The sequence below is a fragment of the Nelumbo lutea genome, chromosome 4 (assembly GCF_056320005.1).
Source record: "Nelumbo lutea isolate HS-2025 chromosome 4, American lotus-T2T, whole genome shotgun sequence".
NCBI lineage: Eukaryota > Viridiplantae > Streptophyta > Magnoliopsida > Proteales > Nelumbonaceae > Nelumbo > Nelumbo lutea.
In genome coordinates, this window is record NC_142687.1 from 38211224 (window position 1) to 38235638 (window position 24415).

General features: G+C 40.0%; 1 protein-coding gene, 1 long non-coding RNA gene and 1 other non-coding gene across 3 annotated transcripts; 1 reads left to right on the forward strand and 2 right to left on the reverse strand.

Moving 5' to 3' along the window:
- Positions 1 to 703: 703 nt before the first annotated feature.
- LOC148855292 (uncharacterized) lies at positions 704 to 16571 on the reverse strand. Its single transcript, XR_016113150.1, has 3 exons — positions 16446 to 16571; positions 8536 to 8794; positions 704 to 968 (listed from the first exon to the last, which is right to left on the reverse strand). It is a non-coding gene; the product is annotated as an uncharacterized LOC148855292 (long non-coding RNA).
- Positions 16572 to 21668: 5097 nt separating this feature from the next.
- On the forward strand, positions 21669 to 21739 carry TRNAG-CCC (transfer RNA glycine (anticodon CCC)). The gene has a single exon. It is a non-coding gene; the product is annotated as a tRNA-Gly (tRNA).
- A 986-nt stretch (positions 21740 to 22725) lies between these two features.
- Positions 22726 to 23948, reverse strand: LOC148855294 (mitogen-activated protein kinase kinase 9-like). The gene has a single exon (XM_088985604.1). It carries the CDS (start codon positions 23837 to 23839, stop codon positions 22880 to 22882), a length of 960 nt encoding a protein of 319 aa, XP_088841730.1. The 5' UTR covers positions 23840 to 23948; the 3' UTR covers positions 22726 to 22879.
- Between the last annotated feature and the right edge of the window lie 467 nt (positions 23949 to 24415).

The following is a 24415-nucleotide window of genomic DNA, read 5'->3' on the forward strand; positions in this document are numbered from 1 at the left end:
ATCTGGTTGCTTTGTCTGGTTTCCACTAGCATCACTCATTGAATTTCCTGTCAGTTATAGATACGTTTTTTTTTTTTTCTCTCCTCTAAGTTTATGACAAGCTAAGCTTCTTGAATTTCTGGTAATGATAAAATATTTGAGTTTTTATAGCATATCCATGTCTATCTTTTTTTTTTTTTTTTTTTTTTCCGTATTGAATCCATGTATATCCAAATCGTATTTCCAATTTTGCCTTTCCTGTTCTTTTTGTATTTTCAATAATTTTCACCTTGCTTGTGTATCCATCCCTATCTTCATTTTTCTTTTTGTTTTGGTATTATATCGTAATTTTTCTAAACAGTACATTACGTGGGAGGATTTCCAAATTGCGTTCAAGAATAGCTTCTCAAAGGGGAAACGAAAAACCATTTAAGTTTATACATGGAATCATGGTTCAAAGTATTGACGGCTTGTATCTGCCGATATGTATCATTTCGGGACCCTTCCGATATGCCCCTATAGTGGGTGTATCGGGGGTCTGACCGGTTCAGGGGGTGGAGGAGACCTAAACCGCCCCCCTCCCCCCCCCCCCCCAACTGAATTAGTTTCGAAAAAAAATTAAAAAAGTAAAAAAAAAGGTATCAGTTTGCCTGATACGCTGGTTAAGCTTTTGAACCTTGAACAGAATTAGTTCTGGCTTTAAGATTTGAAGAGTTTTCAAATGTCTATGGTGCTGTTTGGCAAGTCTTTTTTGAAAGATTTTCTCTGATCAAAAAATGTAGTGAGCTTTTACATACAAATCTTGACAGTTCATAGACTGTTTGGTTGGAGGTATGTCTTTTCATCATAGAACGAGCTTGAACAGGTGAAAAAAAGAGGAGAAACTCAATTTCTAGTTTCCCAATGCACTCTCCAATGCTCTCCTTGGCATTGTCATTGCACTCTCCAATGCTCTCCTTGGCTGTGACTTCTCCAATTCAAGTTCAAACCTGCATTCATGGTGTTTTAATTTTATCAGCAGAAGATTGGTGATGGTTCCCACTATCTGGGGTGGCCTTTGGAGTGAGACTAAGGCTAGGTTAGGAGTGTTTATTTGAAAAATAAGCATTTGTTCTAAAAAGCACTTATTATATGCATTTTGAAAATGATTTGATGAGACAAATAGGCGAGAAAGGAAATAAATACTTAAAATTTGGGCTTCTCAAATAATTGCTTATTCTTATTTCGGTTTATTTCTCAAATAGAAATAAATATTTATTTATGTGGTCCCAACCAAGGTTCAAAGTATTGATACGTATCGTTCTAGCATCCCACCGATACGCCCCTACAGTGGGAGTATCGGTGGTCTGATCGGTTCAGGGTGTGGCAAAGACCTAAACCGACTCCCTTGAACCAATTGCAAAAAAAAACCACCAAAAGGAGTATCAATTTGCCCAATACGCCCATTCCGCACATATCGGGCGTATCGATATTTTGAATCTTGATCCCAATAGCCAAGATAAGTGATTATTTGAATAAGCACTTATTTTAAGGAAGTGTCAAGTTAGCACCCGAACTTCAAATCGTGTCATTGCAGTATCTAAATTTTCAAAAACTATCAAAGTTAGTACATGAAGTTCAAATCGTGTCATTGCAATACCTAAACTTTCAAAAACTGTCAATTTAGCCTCTATCATTAGCAGTCTGTCTGTTATCTTATCAGGTAATAATATGTTCAATTTAAATTCTTTTGAAAATATCAAAACTATTCTTCAAAAGAAGACACTATTCATTATCTTTTACACTAAATGGCTTGAGGTATTTGAGATCCTATACTAATACAGACATCAAGATTCTGGACTAATGAAGACACCATTCATTGTCTTCTACCTTTAGATGGTAGAACCACCTCTAACCAGAACGGGAAGATGAAACGGCAACACCTGAGTACTCATTTGGGATCAACATGGATGCGGTACACCCCAATACCAGAGGAAGTTAAACTGCAGTGGGGGTGATGGGCCTGTTCTTTCTACCCTCTTCAGGGAGCTACACAGTCCAATCCATCGATTACAGCAAGAAGATGATGGTGATCTATGATCCAGCCATGTCCACTTGTACCGTGCTACAACCGCACCATGACGGCCTAGCACTATTCCCGCCATCTTAGATTCTGCGAACGGCTCCTCGGTGGAGGAGTAGAAGCGCTGGTCGCACGTACGGTAACGAGGGGGGTTCGCGTCTATACGTGTGGTGTGGTGGTTGAGCCTACCCACCCTATTTGAAGGTTTCTTCAGAGGCAGGATAAGCTCGGTGCGAGGCACGCTAGGTCTCGGTCGACTCCCCTATGCTTAATCCACACCAGTTATGATGTCATCCACAATTAAACTCGTGGATTAATCCATACCATTGTATATTCAGTCATTTTTATTGAAAATTTTAGTCTCAGTTTGGAAAATGTACAAATACAAATATGTATAGTATAAATACATACAAAATACAAGGTTTTTCACTCCATATGTATAAATACAAATATGTACAATATAAAACATACAAAATATAAGGCTTTGTTTTATTTGTACTCCTTTTAAATGGAGCCTTAGGCTACATTTGGAAACGATGCAAATAAGTGTCAATGCAAATATGTAGAGTGTAAAATGGTTCATATAACTTTTTATCAGTCTTCTAGCTGTAATGAATGCAAACATGAATTCTAATAAAACATATGTTTTTTTTTAATCAAAAGTCCACTTAGATGCAAATTTATTTCTTTTTTATTGTTGTACTTTTACATCTTATTATCAATGTAAATATGCATTGGTCTGTCATTTGTCAATGCATAAATGTAATGTTGTCAAACATACGCAACAACAATGTTTTAAAAGGCGTGGGAGGCATACACCTAGAGGTGCGCCTCGAGGCGAGGCACTCCCAAAACACCCTAAGGCGTATGCTAGAGGCACTGATACCTCTAAGGCGTACACCTCATGTGCAAGAGACACTTTTTCATGAGGCGTGCTAAAGGTGTATGCCTCTTGCACCTCATACACAACTGATATGAAAACACATGAAAAAAAAGAAAAAAGAAAAAAGAAAAAAATGAAAAGAAAGGAAATGAAAGGAAAAGAAAAGAAAGGGAAAGGAAAGGAAAGAGAAGAAAAAAAGAGAAAAGGAAAAAAAAGAAAATGAAAGGGAAGGGAAGAAAAGATAAGGGGAAAGAAAGTGGTTTACCCCTTACCCCTTCCTCCTCATCCTCCTCCTAACCCCCCTCCTCTTAAGAAGGCTTACACCTCCTTGTGTTTGGGAGGCTTATGCCTCTTGCGTTCTAAATTACACTTCACGCCTCTAGATAGTTGAATGCCTCACGTCACGCTTCCGCATTTTAAAACATTGGCCAACAGTGAATCAGAGTGCAAACTTACTTTGAATCAGGATTTACAATCCATCTGCATCATTTCCAAACGCAGCCTTAAGCTCAATATGGAAGGAGTACAAATACAAATAGATATAAAATAATACAAAATACAAGGTTTTGCACTCTACATATTTGTATTTGTACTCTTTCCAAATAGAGCCTTAATAATAATTTTATTAGAGGCTTATTGGCGTTTCATCTGAAATATGATTTAAAAATTAAGACTTAGGTCCTCATTCAACGCGCTCAAACGCATTTCAAACATAGGTTAAAGTAAAAAAATATCCCTACCCCATTCAATCTCTCTCTCTCTTTCGCCTTCTCGCCACTGCCCGTACTTGTAGTGGCGGTGATTCTCTCTCTCTTACACATACATACAAACGAGTAGAGAAAGAGAACCAGTGAAGGCTCCTTTCCTCTAGCTCTAGGCTCCGGCGACATCTATTCCTCTCTACTATACATTCTCATTCATCCTTAGAACAACGTGTTCTACCAAGTTGAGAGAGTAACTCATAGAAGATAACCCCCTCACGCCATGGAAGAAGAGATATTGTCTTACACGTCCTCTTCACTTCACAAGAACAACTCATTTTCCTCCACGATCAGTTTCTTCGGCTTGCTAAAACAACCAAATTCCAATTCTAACCCCTTCGAGTTGGACGAGAGTGACGTGGTTTGGTCGTCCCAATTCTCTAATTCTACCAAGGACAATTCCCTTGGTTCCACAACAATCAACGTAACCGTGGTTTTTAAAACCGGATTGGGCCTGAAAAACTGGGAATTAGTAGTGATCGATTCTGTTTTCCTCCAAAATCAGATTTTTGCAAAAAATATTGATTTGGTCAGCAAATCACTGACATGGGTGGTTGAACCATTAGAACTATTCAATGGTTTTGACTATTTTTTATTTTTCTTTTTAATTTTTAAAATTTTTTTGTTAGAACGAGCTGATCGTAACAATCAGACCGTTCGGCCCGGGAACCAGACCCCTGACCAATTCATTGTCTAGGTTGGTTTTAAAAACCTTGAACGTAACCCTTTCAGTCTACGGAGATTGGGTCACTCCGCAACATTATCCAATGATCACCGCCCTCTCATTCAACGAAAACCAACATTGGACTTGGACCCTTCACCTTCCGTAGTCAGTGCGGCACATACAATCCCACCTGTGCCGATTCCCACTAGTTAATTATTAATTATTTTTATTAGCCAGTAATTTTTAATTATTTCATTTTTTAAAAAATTATTTTAATTTTTAGTTGTATAATTTATTAATTATTTTAATATTTTTATAGTCATTAATTATTTTTTTAATCATTTCATTTATTAATTAGTAATTTTTAATTATTAATTTATTATTTATTATTTGTATTGTTTCAATATTATTTTGAAGTTAAAAATTATTTTTTATGAAATAATGCAAATTGAACTTAACATTTCCAAATAACATGTTTTAGGGGTAAAATAATAAAATCAATGAATTTCAGATGGTAAGGGGTTGATCCAACACAAACAAACTTATGAATCCAGAGCCTCTAAAGAGTAGAAAAGCACCTATGCTTCTTTTTAGATTTCAAGCACAAATAATATCTTTTTAGCTTTTTAGATTTCAGATTTTATACTTATCAAACACCACCTACCTCTCGTTTGCATCGCCCAATATCCATAAATAACTAGCTTTGTGAGCCATCCCTACAAACAACAAAAGGAGACAGGATTTGCTCCTCATACAATACATCTCACACCAACCTCACATCACATCCCATCTAGGGCTGTCATCAAGTCGGATCTGGATGGGAACCAACTATAACTAGAACCTCCTCACTCATAACCAGACCAGATAGGGTCTATATTTTTTGGACCTAGAGCCAAACCAATTGGTTCACAAGACAATCGGGTCTAACCCGACAAACTCAATTATAATAAATAAAAGGGTAAATCTCTTACACTACCCCTATTGTTCACGAAATTGACAAGTTGTACCCTTACTGCTTAGATATTGTCTTGTGGTACCCTTAAGCTTTCTGACAATTAACTAACTCTACCCCTGTCGTTAATATCTGTTAATGTTTCATCGAAATTCATACACACATGACACCACGTGATATATAAATTTTCTTCAAAACCCAATTTTGCCCTTCATCCCTCTCCCTTCTTCACCATCCCTCTCCCCGATGGTAGTTACAACGAACCACTCTACAACCGTTCCACTCCCTGTCTCTTTGCCACTATCATCACCATTATCGTTGTCTGTATCCAACCACTTTTGTTGGCGTCGCTAGGTTTTTCTGGCACCAAGTCCTTTCTAGAGGAGGTGGAGGGTTGGAGTTGTCTACAACTATACTTCACAATTTTCAAAGACTGGAAGCTTTGGAGTAGGTACGAAGGAATAAGGGGAGAGGGAGAGGGAGAGAGAGAATGGGAGTTATGCCCATAAAGCTTCAAAGCAGGTACGAGAGTTGTGCCCGTTGTTGCCGCATTACGAGCCACTGTGTGACTGGGGCGAAAGGGGGAGAGAGAGAGCCATTTGAATCCCTAAAGAAATGTCGATAATTGTTGCAGTTGTTCATAAAATGGCTGCGGCGTTGTAGAGGGAGAATAGGAGCTTTTGGATCTTTACAGAGTTGGATTTTTGAAGTTGGAAGTGTCATTTAGGACATCGATTTGGATGGGCGTGGATTTTCTTTGATTTTTTTTCTTCTCTGATTTTTTTTCAAATGCCATTTTGTTATGATAGTTTGAATGGCCATTGTAGATGCAAGTCTTCACGGCAATTATAGACGCAGATCTTCATGGCCATTCAAGCGACTACTAGAATTTTTTTCTTCTTTGATTTTGACAAGCACATATGAAAGCACGACGATTGTAGACACACTCTAGCTTTTTAAGGGTTTTCCAAGTCTTTTTCTGTAAATTTTGAAGTTTCTTTTTGTTTTGCTTCAAGGTTCAAAGTATCGATACGTATCAGTCCGTATCGGCTGATACGTATCGTTCTGGGACCCCTCTGATACGCCCCTACAATGGGTGTATATGAGGTCTGACTAGTTCAAGGGGTAGAGGAGACCTAAATCGGCCACCCTGAACCGATTGCGAAAAAAATAAAAAAAAAAGGGCTTGGAATTGTGTATCGATATTTTCAACCTTGGTTTGCATTAAGAAAAAGTTGGAGCTTTGGTTTCTAATAGGGCAAATTCGATCAAAATATCTTTTTATTTTAATTGCACCCGATTGGAATTGTGGTGAACCAGGAATATTGCCTAAGCAACATGGAAATTTCATTGAGCTATGGGGGATCACTTGATTTTGTAATGTGACTGCCTTATCACGCCTACAACTTTACAATCTATGCAAGGAGTTGGCGTTTTGGGACCTTCTAGAGAAGGCTCTCGCGTCGAGACTGCAGTTCCATTTGATACTGCCGTTGAAGATAAAAGAGTTGAGGAACATGACATCTCCGATGAAGAAGAACCTCTTCTTCAGACTATGGAATGCCGCATTTGTCAAGAGGACCACATCAAGAACCTGGAGACGCCTTGTGCCCGCAGTGGTAATTTGAAGGTATCTTTCTTATAAGTTTATCTATTTTCCGAATTTCGGATGTAGGAGTCCTCATGCTGTATGCATCTCATAGCCTCTTGGATGTTAGGTTCTGTTATGTCATATAATATCCAACCAAGCTTTGTTCCTTGTACTGGACATGTTAGATATGATGGCTGCTCACTGAGACATCCTAAAGTGGCATCAAGAATCTTCTCAGTCACCATTACTTCAACCATTCGCGAGAAACTCCAACATGATTGGCCATGGGAGAGTTCACATCTGAGCGGTAGAAGTGAATGAAACTAGTGATGAGGCCTCATTGAACCAGTTCTCCTGAAACACAGTAGTCTTTGGGCAAAAACAGCAATGGTCACCATTATTTTCGGTTATGATGACACCGATGGTAGTTCTCTTTGTTCACCGTCAAGAAGATGATGAACAGAGATGAAGATGGAGGAAGGAGAAGCAGTGGAAGAAAGAAAAAGAGAAGAAGAAGATGTGTTAAAATTTGAGGAATAGTGGAGGGCAAATTTGACATTTTGTTTCCTTCCATTAGCACTTAATGACAATGCCAATTATCTGAAAACTTAAGAGTACCCCAAGACAATATCTAAATAGTAAAGGTAGGGTTCATCAATTTCGTGAACAGTAGGATAGTTTAAGAGATTTATCCTAAATAAAAAATAAATATTTATATTTAATACAGACCCAAACTAGTTTCATCGGTTTAGGTCCATCAGGTCCGTCCAATCGGAACGGACCGGACCCATTGACAGCCCTAATCCCATCGTATATTGAAAACATCTCCCATGAATATGAATAACAACACATGTATGGGAGGAGATGTTCCCGATATGCAACTGAGATGGCCACAAACTTCAACGGAGTCTGGGATATCGGATTTAGTCCCCACAACCGTGCTCACAGCCACTTGTGCATTGGGAATATATGGAGCGAGCACTGTTTAGTGAGAGGACTGAATCCGAGTTCCGAGTTCCGAGTGTGGTGACCACACGCCTTTCTCCCGTCTCTTTCCTCCCTAACGCTATTCAAGACTGTCAATAGTGCAAAAGGAGGGAAGGGAAGGTGAGGTGAGGGCCTGAGGGGCGCCATCTAGACGTCAGATTGGAATCACCTTGTACACAGGCATTACAAGTGCCCATATGGGCTGATGGGTTCTGGGCGCAGGACCTCAGGTTAAGGTCCAACCAAGACACTAGTTTGGGTGAGAAGTTAGTCAGTTTATTACCATGAATTCCATTTATTCCAACTTCCTTCAGGCTTCAGCGGCCTCATGAGCCAAGAGCATACGTTAATAGCTTGGAAAAAGGAAATATAAACTTGCAAAAGTTAAGCTCTGCTTTTTAAGGCTTAATTACCGTAAATAATTTCCTCAGAAATATGATTTAATTTTTCAAACCAGTCAGCTGTCAATGGCCAGTGAAGTTCATGGCTTGCTTTCACTAAGAAAATGGCCTTCTCTTTTCCTTCGTAAAATAATTTCCGCCTTTTTTACGTTCAAGAAGCGAGGGAAACCTAAAGAAAGCTTTCTCGATATGGTTGAGTTAAATTCAGAGAATCATTCCTTAACTGCATTCAGTAAGAAGGAAAGCAAAGCGTACCCGCCAAGATCCATAGAGATGGCGCCGGCGGTGAGGATGACAGAGGAGGAAGCACTGGCACCGGAGAGGCCAGCTGCGAGAGCGAAGGGGACGGTGAGACCGTCGGAGATTCCGATAATCGACCGCATCTCTCACGATCTCTCCCGCCATGAAATGCGTCTCCTTGTGATGGTGCAGGAGCTTCTCGTCTGAGATCCCCTTTGCAGCCATTAATCAGAAGAGAGAGAAAGGAAATATTATGATTCTTCTCTGCGAGAGACTGAGAGCAAAAACTGAGAAGGATTAATACAGTGCTGGGGCCTGGGTGTGTGCTGGAGAGAGGCTTGCATATATAAGCAAGAGTGGCGTTTCGTCTATATGGTCGATTCGAAAATAGAAATATTTTGCACACAGCTTTGGAATTAATTACTGATAATGCCACTGAATCTTACGGGGAGGGCGTGTGGCGAGAACTGTTCACGCAAATCACGCTATATGACGCGCGTGACGTTAGTTGAAACAAGTTACATTACATGTCAACCAGGAAGTCCAAGACTCTACTGTAATAGCTAGGGCCCAGGGGTGAGGAAAAAAAAACAAAAAACCGAATCGAAAAATAGGTTAACCGAATCGGTCGATTTGATTTCGGTTAATCTTTTAAAAAACCCGGTAAACTAACATATATTATATTATATTTTATTTTTATATGTTTTAAAATCGAATAGATGAATATCCTTTTCTCTCTAATCTTCCTCTCTTGGAATTGAAAACTTAAACGCCTTTTCCTTTCTCTTTCATTCACAGTTCTCAGTCTCTCATCTCTCTAGTCTTCTTCTTCCTTAGGCCGATCGACGGCCTCCGAGTCTTCGACCGACGATCTCTGGGCTCTAACCGACGACCTCCAAGTTCTCAGCCTCTCATCTCTCTTCTTCTTTCCCAACGGGAAAAAAAATCCCAGACTAACCGACAGCTTCCGACCGACGGACTCATTTCTCTTAGTCACTCATTTCTCTTAGAGTCTCAGCCTCTCATCTCTCTCAATCACTCACTCTCTCATTCTCATCTCTCTTCATCTTCCCCAAATGGGAAAAAGCAAGTCATCCATTGGTCTCTTAGTTCTCACTCTCTTAATCCATCGTCTTCCCCAGGAGGGAAGGTTTTTTCCCTTTTTTTTATTTTGAGTAAATAAAAAAACCAAAAAAATGAACCATGATTAACCGATTGTATCGGTTTGATTTTGGTTCAGATACTTAAATCGATAAGGTCAATTCGATTCAAATAATAACCCCATGGTACGAAACCATGAGCACCCCTAATACTGGCATGGCGAATCGGGATTTGCTCAGAGCGAACCTCACACCGACTTCACAGGTAGATCGCATCGTGTATAAGGAACATTTTCCATAAAAGACTTAAACCTCCACCTAAGATTTTTCCTAAATACTGAAATATCCTCTCATCTTTCAAATTGGACTTTGACCTCCCTTGTCAGATTCATAAACCACTTTTTTTATAACAATGCCCTGAGATTAAATTTAGGATTAAATGAATCTAATCAATTTAGGGAAAAAACCCAAATCGTCTTTAACATTGGAATAGTGAATTGCCATAGAAGAACATTGGAATATAGTGAAAACTTGACTATCGTTTATATTACTCTTGGTTTTTTTTATTTTTTATTTATTTTTTTCAGAAAAAGATAAATGGATCAATTATTGGTCTTTTATAAGGAAACCATATGGGGAAATCAAGACCTGTTATGATTTTTCTTGTTTTCCAAAAAAACGTCAGTTCCTTTTTTTTTTTTTTATCTCTATGAGAAAATCAGAATGTGTTCTGGATTTTTTTACATTTTCACTGATATGGTATTGTTTGAGCGGATACATATTTGAAAACTAGCTGTAATTCCATATTCATTTTTTTAATAACTTTCAGCTATTTCCTTTTAAGCATCCCACAAGAAAATGAATGCTCTCCATTGCTATTTGTTTCTCCTCCATTATCATATTCACGAGCGCTCCTTTTTTTCTCAGACTTCTTTGCTTTCCTGCTTCTTTATCTTATCCGATTACATTTTCCTCGTTTCATTGCTCGCAGAGAGTTCTGCCTAATCGTTTATGATGGTAATATGCTTCTTTAGCCACTAACAGTGTGAGGGAAAGAAAACATGACCGATTTTCTTCTTATATTTTATGTAGAGAAAGTTGCAGGAAAAGGAAAGGTTTCGTTTAGGTTAGACACTCATGGTGTAAAGGAAAGAAAGGACGATTGGTTTTCTTCTTACATTTTATGTGGAGGAAGTTGCAGGAAAAGGAAAGGTTTCGTTTAGGTTAGACACTCATGGTGTAAAGGAAAGAAAGGACGATTGGTTTTCTTCTTACATTTTATATGGAGGAAGTTGCAGGAAAAGGGCAGGTTTTTGTTTACACTAGACAACTAATTAAAGGGGAAAGTTTTCTTGAAGGAAAAAAGGAGTAATAATTTAATAAAGGGCAAAACTGGATTTTTCAAGAAATTTAAATTGCACATAATTAATGTCACTTGCTAATAGACATGGATGGAAAACCAAGGGATGGGAGATTTTGGTCCTCTAACATCACTTACGAGGGAGGTTTAAGTCCAAAATGAAGGATGAGGGGATGTTTCAGTATTTAGGAGAAACCTTGGGGGAGGTGTAAGTCTTTTACCCAATAATATAGTATGAATTGGGATCTAATCCTCACACAACACTTCTCACACTGACCTCACTGTCACATCCCACTGTGTATTAGGAACATCTCCCATAAATAATAACATAAAAGTATGGGAGATGTTTCCAATGTGTGGCTGATACATGCTATGAGTTCAGTATAAGGATTGCTTTGTAAGGAGCAAAGGCAGATTCAGAACACATAAGTACAGAAATGTTTCAGATACATGGTGGGATGTTACTATGAGGTCTGTGTGAGGAGTAGATCCTCTTGGGTCCTATTTAGTCCCGATTCAAAATTGCTACCAATAGATGCTCCTGACACTCCCAACAATCCATTACAGTTGTACATTGATAACATCTCCCAACAAAGGGAGGAATTCACATTGGCACCCTATAAAGTGATCAAAACTCCAATCAAATCCAATCAGATTCTTATCAGATCCAATAAAAGGATCCAAATCAAATTCAAATAAGGAGTTAGAGAATTCATTAAGAATTCAAATTTGAATCATATGCTATGTGTATTTTCTTTTGGATGGGATTTAGATATACCTGATTTAAATACAATTAGATACATTTATATCCCTACAAACTCCATGGACCATTTATCGGATTTGTAGTTAGAATCCATCGTAAATGTCGGATTCTAGAGATATATTGAAACAAAGTGACTAAGCGGGGACATTTCTGTAATTATGGTCTTGCTTTGATGTGGATAAGGGATAAATGGAGTTAGGAAACTTTTGTTGATGGCTCCTTTTGCATGGATAAAGATTCAATCGAAACCTCAGTTTATGCTGTTGGGATTTGGAATTTCTATTAGTGGGTCTCCCCACTTTCACTTCAATCTCCACTTCTAGAATCCAGATAGACTTGGTCTCAGTCTATTGACACGTGGTTGCCAACATGGACTCAAATAGATGTTAGTTTTCAGTTTCCACCGATGAAACAAGGGTCACATTAGATATAGCTGAGTAGGGGTAAGGATTATTTAGTGAAGAGGAATGGAGTGAGTTCTTTGCCAGTTGGTTATCTCCAGTCCACCCCTTCTTCACCGAATATATAGCCGATGAGAAGTTAATTTTAGAATGGATGGGGGATTCCATGGGCAAGACAATGAAGCTAAAATTGATCAGGGGTGTTTGGCAAATCTTTTTGTATGGTATTTTTGGCTTTTCAGTTTTCAAAACTAAGAAAATCAAAATTTGGCATTTCTCTTTTTTGGCAATGAAAGAAAGGAAGTTAGAAAGACTTATGCCCTGGTGTATTAGTGAGTGAAATTGTTGAGAAAGAAAATGCAGGTAGGAGTTTTGAAGAACTAGAGGTGAAAAAGATTTTCTAAAAATGTGGAAAAGATGAAGAGAGCGGTAGTCATTAGTTCCAAAATGTTTGAGCTAGAGTTCTCTATCGATAGGAAGTTCGAAGGATCAGAGATCGCAGAAAGAGGAGCTTGGACAAGGCTGAACCTAAGGCTTGGGGAGGTGGTCTGGCTGGCGGAAACCCTTCAGATGGTTGTGGAAGACAGAACAAGAAAAATAGAACCCAAGAAGAAAGTAGATAGGGGCAGGGTGATTCTTTTCCAGGTCAACAAAAACAGATGGGGAAGATTTGTTAGAGTAAGCCGCTAGGAAGAAGTAGACAAACTGCGAAGCATTTGCATGTCGGAGGAAGAAAATAGAAGTGGTTGGCAGACTTTCTTGCAAAAATGAAGCAGAGTGGTAGGATAGGAAGCTCCTTTTCCTGAATCCTTCCCCACTTTGGAAAAACGAAGCAGAGTGGTATGACAGGAAGCTCATGCCATATCTCGATCGTGCATTAGGTTAGTCCGTTCAGACAGTGGAAAACAACTTTTGTATGTACAAAACCAAAGGAGTTGAGTTGGGAAGAAGTGGAGACGGGGTTGACTGCAAACTTTCATAACCCAGAACAAATACATCTTACTCCTTGCGACTCTAATCGTGCATTGGGTTTTGCCCCATCAGAGAACATAGTTATTATTTGGTCGAGGCTAGAGAAAGTCTTCATCTTTTGTCAATCGGTCTCTATATCCCGTTAGTGGCCGATGGTAAATGCAGTCCCAAAATCCTTGATGTTTGACGAGTGGATTCTCATTCAAGGACTTCCATTTCATCTATGGAGAGGAATTTTTCTTTGATTGGGAGCTTCTGTGGTGGGTTAGAAGAAATATACACAAAAACAAAGCAATTTCAGGAGTTAAGGTTTGCCCAGTTAAAGGTAAAAAACAGAGGAATCCATTCCATACCTCGTTCAATTCCCCTTCTCGAGAGAAATGTCTACTTTTACCTAGCCATCGAGGTGGAGACGAAGACTGAGTCAATTTGAAGCAAGCACCACATAGAGAAGCTTGCGTGAGACCAAAGATTTCAGAGGAAAGCCACTGCCACTCAAAGCTTTTGCCAAAGAAGGTAAGAGGTTGAAGAGAAGAAAAGGTTTTAGAAAGACAGGAAGGCACGAGCTACCAAAAAGGGGTAATGACGAAAGAGGAAAGGATTTTCAAAATTTAAAGGAGACCGATGAAGAAAGAAGTAGGGCTGGGTTGGATTCAAACCAACCTAGTGAATCGACCCGACTCAACTCCATCTTGTTAAACCAGTCAAGTAAATTGGGTTCAATCAAGACTAGAACCCATGAGCCCTCCTTGCAACTTCCAAACGGTGACTCTAGCATCCCTGATACCCCCACCTTTGACAATGGAGAATTCCCTGATATTTCTGTCAGTTCAAAAGGAAAAAAAAAAGAAGCATCAATAGGCCTCCAACTCCTAGCTCGAAGGGTTCTTTCAGGTGAGGAAGAAGAGTTAGACATAGACTTAAGCACTTACTTATCAGAGGAGGTATCAGACAGTCGAGAGGTGGCCTTTAGACGATCAAGGACCTTGTTCGAAGGAAGGAAAAGATTAGGGAAGTGTTGAAATTTTACAGCCAATGCAATTAGTGAACCCAGACTATGGAGAAGATTCTGACCTAGGGCACTTGACTGAGGGACCGAGTTGTTATTCTTCGACCATTGCTAACCATCATCTTTTAGCTCCTTCTCTGTTTTCTCCCCAACTCTTTGAACTTTAGTCACATTTTTTCATCTTCCTCTTCCAATATTTTAGTCTCTCATCCTAACTCCTCTGCTGCCTATCTTTCAGGTTCAAGCATCTTGCTATTCCAATCGTTAGCAATGCCTTCCTCGTTCATCGGTAACAAGGAAGTAGGCGGCCTGCAAAGTTCAAGAGGGAAAGTGGCGGTGGCAAAGGAAATTCCCATAGACAAGATAGACTTAGTCGAGTTGACAAAAAATCTAGGTTTGGTAAATAGGATTGAAGAAAGGGAAGTTAGACCAAAAGAAAAAGATGCTAGAAGGAACGACAATAAAGGGACCTCGTCCAAGATGGATCCAGGGAAGAAACTAGGGATGAATAGGGAATTGAAAAGGCTTCAATGGGGATTGACAAACTAGAAACTGGATACTCATTATGGTGTGGGAAGTAGAGCAAGTAAGGGAAAGAATGTAGTAGAGGCGTGATGAAGATTCTGAGCTAGAACGTTAGTTAGGGGTTTGGGAGGAGAATTGAAAAGAAGCCTAGTAAAGGAAACTCTTAAGAGGGAAAATCTAGACATTGTCGTTCTCCAAGAAATGAAAAAGAAGATAGTGGACAGGAAATTATTAAAAGCTATTTAGGGTGTAAGGAGCAAGAAGTGGGCAACCTTACTAGCAATAGGGACTGCAGGAGGAATTATAATTGCTTGAAAAGAAGAATCAGTTTCAAGAATAGAAGTGGATGTAGGGGAATTTTCCATTTCTGTTTTATTCACAAATACCTCATATGGTTTCTGCTGGATTTTTATAGGGGTTTATGGGCCTAACTCTCCCTCCGAAAGAGCAAGATTATGGGAAGAACTAGACTCTATCCATGAATATGAGGAATTGCCTTGGTGAATTGGGGGAGACTCCAACGTCACCAGATATAGTCACGGGAAGTCGAATGGTAAATGGGATAACTAGAAGCATGAGAGATTTTTCTAGTTTTGTAGCAAGGCATCATTTATGAGATATCCCTCTCTGTAATTGGAGATTTACTTGGTCAAACATGCAGGACAATGCAATGAGTTGTAGACTAGATAGATTTCTGATGACTACTGACTAGGAGAAACACTTCCCAAACCTTCTATATATATATATAGTCCATGATTTTCTATTTTACTTGTGTTATTTCTTGATCAAAAAGACGTCTTCCTATTTTCACCTTTAACTGGGATTGGTGAAACTGTTGAGAGATTAATATTAATAACAAAAATTCTCTCATGCATTTGAATCTGATCAACTTCTATTTAAGGAGATGAAAATATTTGAAATTACTTAGAAACTTTCCCTCAACTTTTTGTTTTCCTTTTATTTTCTATCAAACCAAACACAACCTAAAGGTTGTGGTAGCATCAGATCAGGATATCACCTCTACATGATATGATAATGCAAGTGAATATTCTAAGAACTTAAAGTCATTCATTTTGAACTCTGAAAACTTTTAACTCTTGTTCCTTGTGAATGGTTTGTCCATTCAGTGCTAGCTTTACCATGCATGCAGCTATTTTGAATGCTAGAATATTTCTATTTTCCAACTTCATTTTTTTAATCTATTCATAGAAAATAGATTTTTTAAGTGTTTCAAGTTTCAACAGTTTATTACATGCATGGGCATTCGTCATTTTACCCTTTTATGCTTTGAAAATTGGGCTTTGGTGGTCCTTGAGACCAACCTAACTGAAATCACAAAAATCTGAAGAATTTGTCTTTGAAATTCTATTGTATTTGGCTAAAGTAAACACTCAAATTAGCCAAATTGCTGTTCTACAGAGAGGAAGGAAAACTGAGTAATCTGCAGTATAACAAGTGAAATAAACTATAAGTCAAAATGGGTATGCTTCTCAATCCATCTCTGACAGTGTGATAGATGCAATCAATAGTTTGAAGAGTGTGATTACAGGTTTGGGGAGGCTATCCGCCGTAGCCTATTCAATGAGTATCTTTTCAAGCTAAAAAGCAAAGAAGAAATGTATGGTGAAGAGTAAAGGGTGAAAACGATAGATCTATCTGCGGGCTCAAAGAAGAACATAGGCTCAAAGAAGAAAACGATAGAAATGTTACCAGAGAACTTAGGAAAAAACAGAGAGAAAAATCAAAAGAAACCTTTAACAAACGTAACCGAAAAAGCGAAGGATAGATCTATTACCTTGCCGACGAAGAACGATGTCCACTGCTCCTTTGGTGTCACTCCTCCAATTGTCTATTTGCGGGCGGCATCAAGCTTGCTCGTGGTTAGGGTTTCAACGGATAGAGAAACAAAAAGAAGAAAATCATGGGACTGTAGATCCGGGTTGCACTAGATCAAAACTTCAGTGCACCACATCATCCGACACGTAAGCGCCATGTCAGCTATGTTTTTCGTGAAACACATAGCTGTTGGGGGAAGCGAGGAAGCGAGTAGACCTGTTTATGGGTCGGGTAGCCTTATGGGCTAGCTCGACCTGGCTCGATCTAAGTTGGGCTTGGACAAGATTTCAGGCTTGCAAGCTCAGACCTCAGGCCTAAAATGCCGGGCTCGACTTTTTTGGGGTCAAGATTGGGCTTTCTCAAAAAAGTCCGGTTCAAGCGCGAACCTAACTTGATAATATATTATGTTAATAAAAATATATTTATATAATAAAAAAGCATATATACTACATTTTTCTTCTCTTTTTTCAAGTAATACAGAGACTTCATGATTTTTTTAAGTTTTGAGGTCTTTTTGTATAAATAAAACAACTTTTAATTGAATTAAAAAGGAAAAAAACTAACTGGGCTCAGACTTGAGCTTTATATAAGGGCCGAGTTTGGGCTCAATACCTAGGCCCAATGGTCGGGCCGGGCTTAGTTTTGGGCCTGAACATATTCTGTTAATGTAGAGGTAAAGCCTGGCCCGACCTATAAACAACTCCAAAGCGAGAATTTCACTTCATCTAACAGCTATTTTCACGAAAGTCGATTAAAAAAATGGAAAAACATTTATTGTCGTTTTTTCATTAAATGCTACCACCAAATAGTGATTTCAGCAGCAATAAACGTTTATTTCAGCAGCAATAAACATTTATCTGATAAATGTAAACGGAACCAAACATCACCAAATCAGGTATGGGCATGGGTTTGTTTACAAGTACATTGTTTTATTATTATGTTAATAATGTTTCTTGTCCCAAATAACTATAAGCAAACATTGTTTGTTTTGTACAAACTATTCATTTGAGCACCATGGGGGTAGGGTGGGGCACTGATACCACCTCTAGTATAGCGGGTTCCTTCACAGGTACATGCCAGTCAATTGAGCACCACTCATGCTATTGGTAGGGGTCTAGCACTACCATTACCATCTCCAATACAACAGCTTCCTACATGGGTACAAAGTTTCCTTCATATTTTTAAAATTTGTTTGGCCAAATAACTAAGTAAACATTATTTATTTTGTATAGGCTAGTCAATCAATCATCACTCATGTTATGGGTGGGGATGGGACATTGATATTACAACCTGCTCCTTTATAGGTATATGATTTCCTTTTGGGGTTATTTTTTAATGTTGGTTGACTTAGCTTACTAAGTAATATTATTGGGTTATTTTGTTCAAGAAAGCCAATCAAGCACAAGACAACTATATACAGGTGGGATGGGGTTGTGCTTCAGTAGAACTATCTCAATCAATAGATGTTTATCCCCAGGTATCTAACTTACTATCTAACTTCTTTAAAATTATTATTTACTATGCTAGCATACGTAATGATTCGTGCAATCAAGTCAGTCAAGCGCAAGAATGCTTGGTAAGGGTAAGGGAATAGTAACCCCATCTCAGGTATATTTGCCATATGCTAACTTATTTCTAATCTTTTTAATAGGGGAATTTATGTAACTTTGTTTTCAAATGTCAATATATAAATAACAGTAAATGGAAAATTCATTATACTATTGCAATTAAACTTAAGGAAAGAAGAAATTATGTAATAAGTATTTGGTGTATACCCTTAATGCTTCAAGATGTAACTGTTTTTTGTCACGTATCGATTTTTTTTTTTTGTGATGTATCAATTTTTGGGTAAGTACTTCGTCATTTGACCTGCTCCCAGGTAGCCTGTGACTCAGAGGATGATGGAGCACCTTGGTGGCGAACTGCCTGGTGGTGAGCTACTTGGTGGCGAGCTCCCTGGTGGTGAGCTACCTGGTGACGAGCTCCCTAGTGGTGAGCTACTTGGTGATGAGCTCCCTGGTGGTGAGCTACTTGGATGAGCTGCTAGGTGTGCTGCCTTGTTGGCGAGCCTCCTAGTGTAGTGCAACCCGACTGCCCTCTGCATGAGATGATCTACTCCTCCTTGTAGTCAACGGGAGCCGATGAACCTACAGGAACTGAATCAGAGGACTCAAGGGGTGTTTAATTGGTGGGGCCACTCCAACGGTTAAGTTAGCACTCTGATAGTAGAGAGCTTGAAGACAATATTAGGGAAATGAGAGAACTAGAGAGCATGGGTTACCTCCATTTTTCATCCCCCCTTTCCCCTCTAGGGGGTCGGGGCTCTTATATAGCAGTGTCCTTACAGATCTGACGTAACCACATCTGACTCTCTGCCGCAGTCATTACTTGCCAGGGCTGAGCTAGTGGGCGCAGGTAACCGTTGCAGGGTACGACCCTGTCAAACATGAGGCATTATCAGAGTTAGCAGGCACGATGCCGCCTGGCCAGAGACATGGGTGTAGTCTCCAGATCTGTCAGGTACAGTTGTCAGGTAGGAAATATTCTTGCGATATGCCGAGCTGTCCCTAAGTGGCGAGCTACCTATGTCGAGCTGCCTGTAAGTGGCGATCTACCTATAGGTGTCGAGCTGCCTGCAAGTGGCGATCTACCTATAGGTGTCGAGCTGCCCTTAAGTGGCGAGCTACCTATGCCAAGATGCCCCTAAGTGTCGAGCTCTTCGTAAGATGCCAGGCTGCCTGTAAGTGCCGAGCTACCCCTAAGTAGTGAGCTACCTAGTTATCAAGAGGCTGCACTTAGTTGGCATGAGGTGTCAGGTGTCATATTTTCATTGGAGGGCCAAATTCGCCATCATCACTTCATAAATGGAAATTTCATTATACTATCTATGACTAATAATGGTGGCATGGAAGAGCAGTTCTATTGCTTAAATTTCCCCTATTGACTAATGGAATTATGGCTATTGATCTTGCCCCCAGACGATGTTCATGTCGATACTTTTTGGGTGTTGTTGAAGGAATCCATTGAGATATTAAGATGACATTTTGTTTGGGTTTCTATAGGCAGCACCAATTGATGGAGCACAAATTGAATGCTCCCTTCTAGAGGATGATCTGGAGCTTCGTTGTGTGACGAGCTGATTGTTCTACAAAACAGTGAGCTTAGAGAACCCGGGGTGTTTAACCCGACGAAGTTGCTTCGATGCTTAAGTTAGTATTCTTTTGGTAGACTGCAAGCTGAAAATGAACTAGAGTGCTAGTGTGTAGATGATATTATGCGTACCTGGACCCCAGAGGGGTTGTTGCCTTTATATACAGGGCTGTTGTGAACCTCATGGAACAGTTCCGAGATCTTCGACTCGATGAATGAGGTCTGTTCCATGCCAATTTATGATCCTTATCGTTACTGCCCGATCCGGATGGATAGAGGATAAGGCCTACCATTGTGTGGCGTGATCCGGTGGGGTTCAGAACCACCTAGGGCCGATTATGTGTCACTTCGGCTCCTATGTCACGAATTAGTTAGGACGCCAAGGTGACCTGATTCCAAGGTGGCTACATACCGAGGTAGCTTTGCGCCGAGGTGATCAATCACTAAGCTCCCGACCTATTGACGAGTCTCTCCTCGTTGAGTTGTTGCTTTGCTAGCGGATTGTATCCACGTGTCCCCCTTGCTAGGTTGGGTCAAATCACCTTTCATCAGCTATGTCTGAACTTTTAGAACTAGAAGTAATACCTAATAGAATTTTGAAGTAGTTTAAAGTTATCTATGTTTGCCCCTTTGATTTTTTGTCCTTATTTGATGATTGCTCTTGATTAAGATCGTTGGCTGAATTTAATCCTCTCATGTTTATATCTACATATTATCGTACACCAACCAAAGCACCCCCATCTTAGGGGCCTACTAGGCTTGCCTGGAATGTATACATATTCTATATCCTATATATATATATATATATATATATATATATATATATATATATATATATATAAATATATATATATTGTATATTGATATATTATATTTTGCATGCTTACATTTACATATCCTCTCATGTTTCTTTTAGTTAGCATCTCTCACTTAAATATGAATATACGTATATCATATATATATCATGCATAACACTATATCTACATATTCTATAGAGTATATAAATTACTAGCATATGGTTAGTATGTATGAACAAGGTTTATCATTAGTTTTTACGAAACACCAAACAAAAGCCAAATCAATCAATCCACTTAAGCGGATTTTTTTGGTTTAGTTTCCTCAATTTGGTTTGTTTTTTTTTTTGTTTTTTGTTGAACACCCCCACTTATGCACCAGGACATTGGCTTTGCTAGCTTGCCAAAGTCATGGATGGTCCACCTCTGCCTAGCTCAAGTTGTTACAGTTGGGGTTGATTGGCTAAAGAGAGAAAGAGAGATATTATAGGGGTAAGTATAATTTATTGATACAACATTTTACTTGCATGATTTAAAACAACAAAAATTAAGATAATAATTTAATGGAAATGGTTTATACTATGGACATAGTGATAGTTACAGAAATATCTAAGATAATGATAATTTATTTGCTAAAACTCCAGGCTCTAGAGGTATTAAATTATAAATGGGGTAATAAAAAAATGCATATAGTTACTTAGTTCTAAGAAAGGCCAAGTTATACTTCAATCAGAAGCATGGGCTGTTTGGAAAACTCATAAGTTAGCCTTGAATTTCAGACTATCCCATCATCATCAAGGGAGATTCCAAATTAGCAGTCATCTTGTGCTTAAAGAGGAAGATTAATCCATCTCCGAGACTAAAAAGCATTATTCAAGTTGCGGGTGAAAGACATGTTTCACAGTGTCTTAATGTATCGTCATGTGTATTGAGAGGCAAATCAAGTTGCAGACTGAATTGCTCACAGGATCATTCTATTACATTGGAAATACTTCTAATTTACCTTGTCTCACTTGGGCTTTGTCTTTTATACCCCCCCCCCCCCCACCCCGGTCTTGTTGTTGAGAGTCCTTAGCATATCTGAACCCACTAATGAGAACCGAAAGACCAACGTGGATTTACATGAATGGTTCGTGGTTGTGAAATACATTTCGTCTGAGCGACGATGTAAGATGATCATTAATTTGTTGTGGTAACTGCCACATTAAGTAAAATATTATTTGAAAAAGATCGACAGAGCGCATTTGGTGTAGTGGTATCATAGTACCCTCCCACGGTACTGACCGGGGTTCGATTCCCCGAATGCGCAATGTAATTTTGTATTTTTGGACTCTGAATCTTAGGCCTGGCCTATCTTGAAACCAAGGCCAGAGATAATCCATTCTAATGGCATCAGAATCTAACTTGCGGTGCGATCATGTTAAGATGATTCTGGGCTTGGTTAACATCAATGGTCTGCCTACCCAACATAAATAAGGGCCTGGGCTAGAATTGTACTTTAGGCCCAGTTAATTGCCACTTCTTCGCACAGGGTATCCTTATCACTAAGCCTTTAATTTGGTGGGGCCTTTCATTACCAAATTGGTGGGCCTTTCAAGCCCAACCATAACATAACAAATGGTTAATAGTGTTCATGGATCTGCAGCAGGCTTGATTGGGACTGAGACAAAGTTGGAAAAGGTCACCATTATTTACGTCGTGTATGACTATGTTTCTGAGTTTTGATGTAAACATCCATAAAAACCGTCCTATCCTATCCGTCCAATTGGTGGACTTATCCTGCAGCATAGATAAGTAATGGTCTATAAAAGGGTCAACTCATCAAACGGCCAGACTTTGCCATGCGTCCAGACTCAACCGCAATACCATGGGTGCAACCGCCTCATTTTCTAACATACGCATGTGCCATCACGACTCTCGAGTCTCGGCCATCAGTGACTCACCTGGACTCTTCTGGTCATGCCGACTTGAATGAAAGGTCAGAAATACCCTTGACTCAATAAAACTCAAGAAGGACGTCAAACTTCAATTTATCAAATCTACTGCAGCGGCAGGCGGCCGCCATCGCAGGCATTGAATGACCACCAATCAGGAACCGCAAAATAGAATCTTTGGAGTAAGTACAAAGTAGGGCATTAAAGAGAGTTCAACACAGTAAGTCTTTACTCTTTCATCTGCTACGTAATTATCGATTTTATCAGAATACCCTCAAATTCTGCCTCGATATTGGAATAATGAATGAAATTACGGTGTTGGACTATATCAGTTGCATACATTAAGGCCCACCAGATTATATTTTGGGATAGAAAAAGATTTTTGTATTAAATATTAAGAAATAAAAGGAGCTCGTCGTCTACTCGTCTTATGTACAAGGCTCTCGTTGTCAGAATCCGGCACCGGAAAAGGAAAACACAGGCGGATCTGATCGCTTCATCCCTGAAATCACCGTTCATTTCCAATCTTTAGTAACAAAAGGGTGAGACAAGAGCTGCGACACCGTCCATCTCTTGCTGGATTCCTTCTGCAAGCAACACTGGATAAAGCTCTTGAAATCCTCCGACGCAGAATCCGGCAAGCTCGGTGGGTCCCCAAAGCATATGACGCACATTAGGGTCGCCCAGTCGGGACTCTGACCTGGGGGCAGAAACGGAAAGTGACCCACATAGAGCTCCACCAGTGTCAACCCCAAGCTCCATATATCAGCGGCGTATCCGTTGTAGTTGGCGCCATACGTGTCTGGATCGAATCGTTCTGGACTCATGTAAGCACATGTACCGACGTAGGAAACGCAGGGATCAAGGGTGCGGCACATGATCTTGCTAACTCCGAAGTCAGCGATCTTGACCTCCATCTTCTTGTTCACGAGCAGATTCGACGGCTTGATGTCACGGTGTACGATCTTCTGCGTGTGCAGGTAATTAAGACCATTGAGTACTTGACGAGCGATGCTTGAAAGCGAGGATTCGCTGAAGGTTCCCCTTGATTTGAGGACGTTCTCGAGCGTGCCGGCGTCCATATACTCCATGAGGAAGGCGATGTCGCCGGTTGGCTTCTCGAAGACTCCGTGGCATCGGACGACGTAGGGAGAATCCGTACGTCGGAGGATTTCCATTTCGCGGAAGATCTGGCGGCGGACGGTGGTGTCGCAGTCGCCCTGGATGACCTTGAGGGCGTAGATGGCGGAGGTGCGCTTGTGGCGGACTTTGTAGACTGTGCCGCCGTTGCCGTGGCCGAGTACCCGGAGCTTCTCGAGGTCGGAGAGGCGGTCGATATCTTGAGTGTTGGCGGTGGTGGTTGGGGCGGAGAAGGAGGAGGGAGGGAGGGGGAGGGGGAAGCGAGGGCGGCGGTCGGCAGAATCCGGTAAGGGGAGGCGGAGGCTGAGTTGCCGGCGTTCTCTAACTAGTGCCATGTTGGTTTGAGCGTGATGAGTGTGAGTTGGATGGCCAAGACTCAGGAAGAAAAGAGGGAGGTGGGGTGTTTATATAGGTAGCATCTGAGGAGTGAAAAAACGTGCGTGATAGAGTGAGAGATCGAGCCGGCGTGGGATGAGGATTAAAGGAAGGTAGGAGGATAGAGTGTAAGTGGGGCCCAAGTACAAAAGGATTATAATTACTTGGATTAGTTGGTCGATGTAACTAAAAGGATTAGCAATTGGGGAGCGAGTCACTCGCTGAGTTTCCTTTGGAGTAGGTGAGTGATGGAATATCTTACTGACACATTCTGTGGTAAGTTTTTTGCTTCGTGGGTAAGTGTATGGAAATTAGAAATTAAGTTCGATTATGATACGAAAAAATTAATGGATGAATTTTAATTGGTCAAAATTATTCTGATATTATATGTCATGATGGAAGATTTGGTCCGATCTTATAGTTATGCGATACGTGGCAGAAATAACAGCTCTATAAAAGGGTCAAGCCTAAGGCGTGAACAAGGGGACACCAGTGGACCGAACTCCCTACGGGGGGACCGAACTCACCCTTGGCCC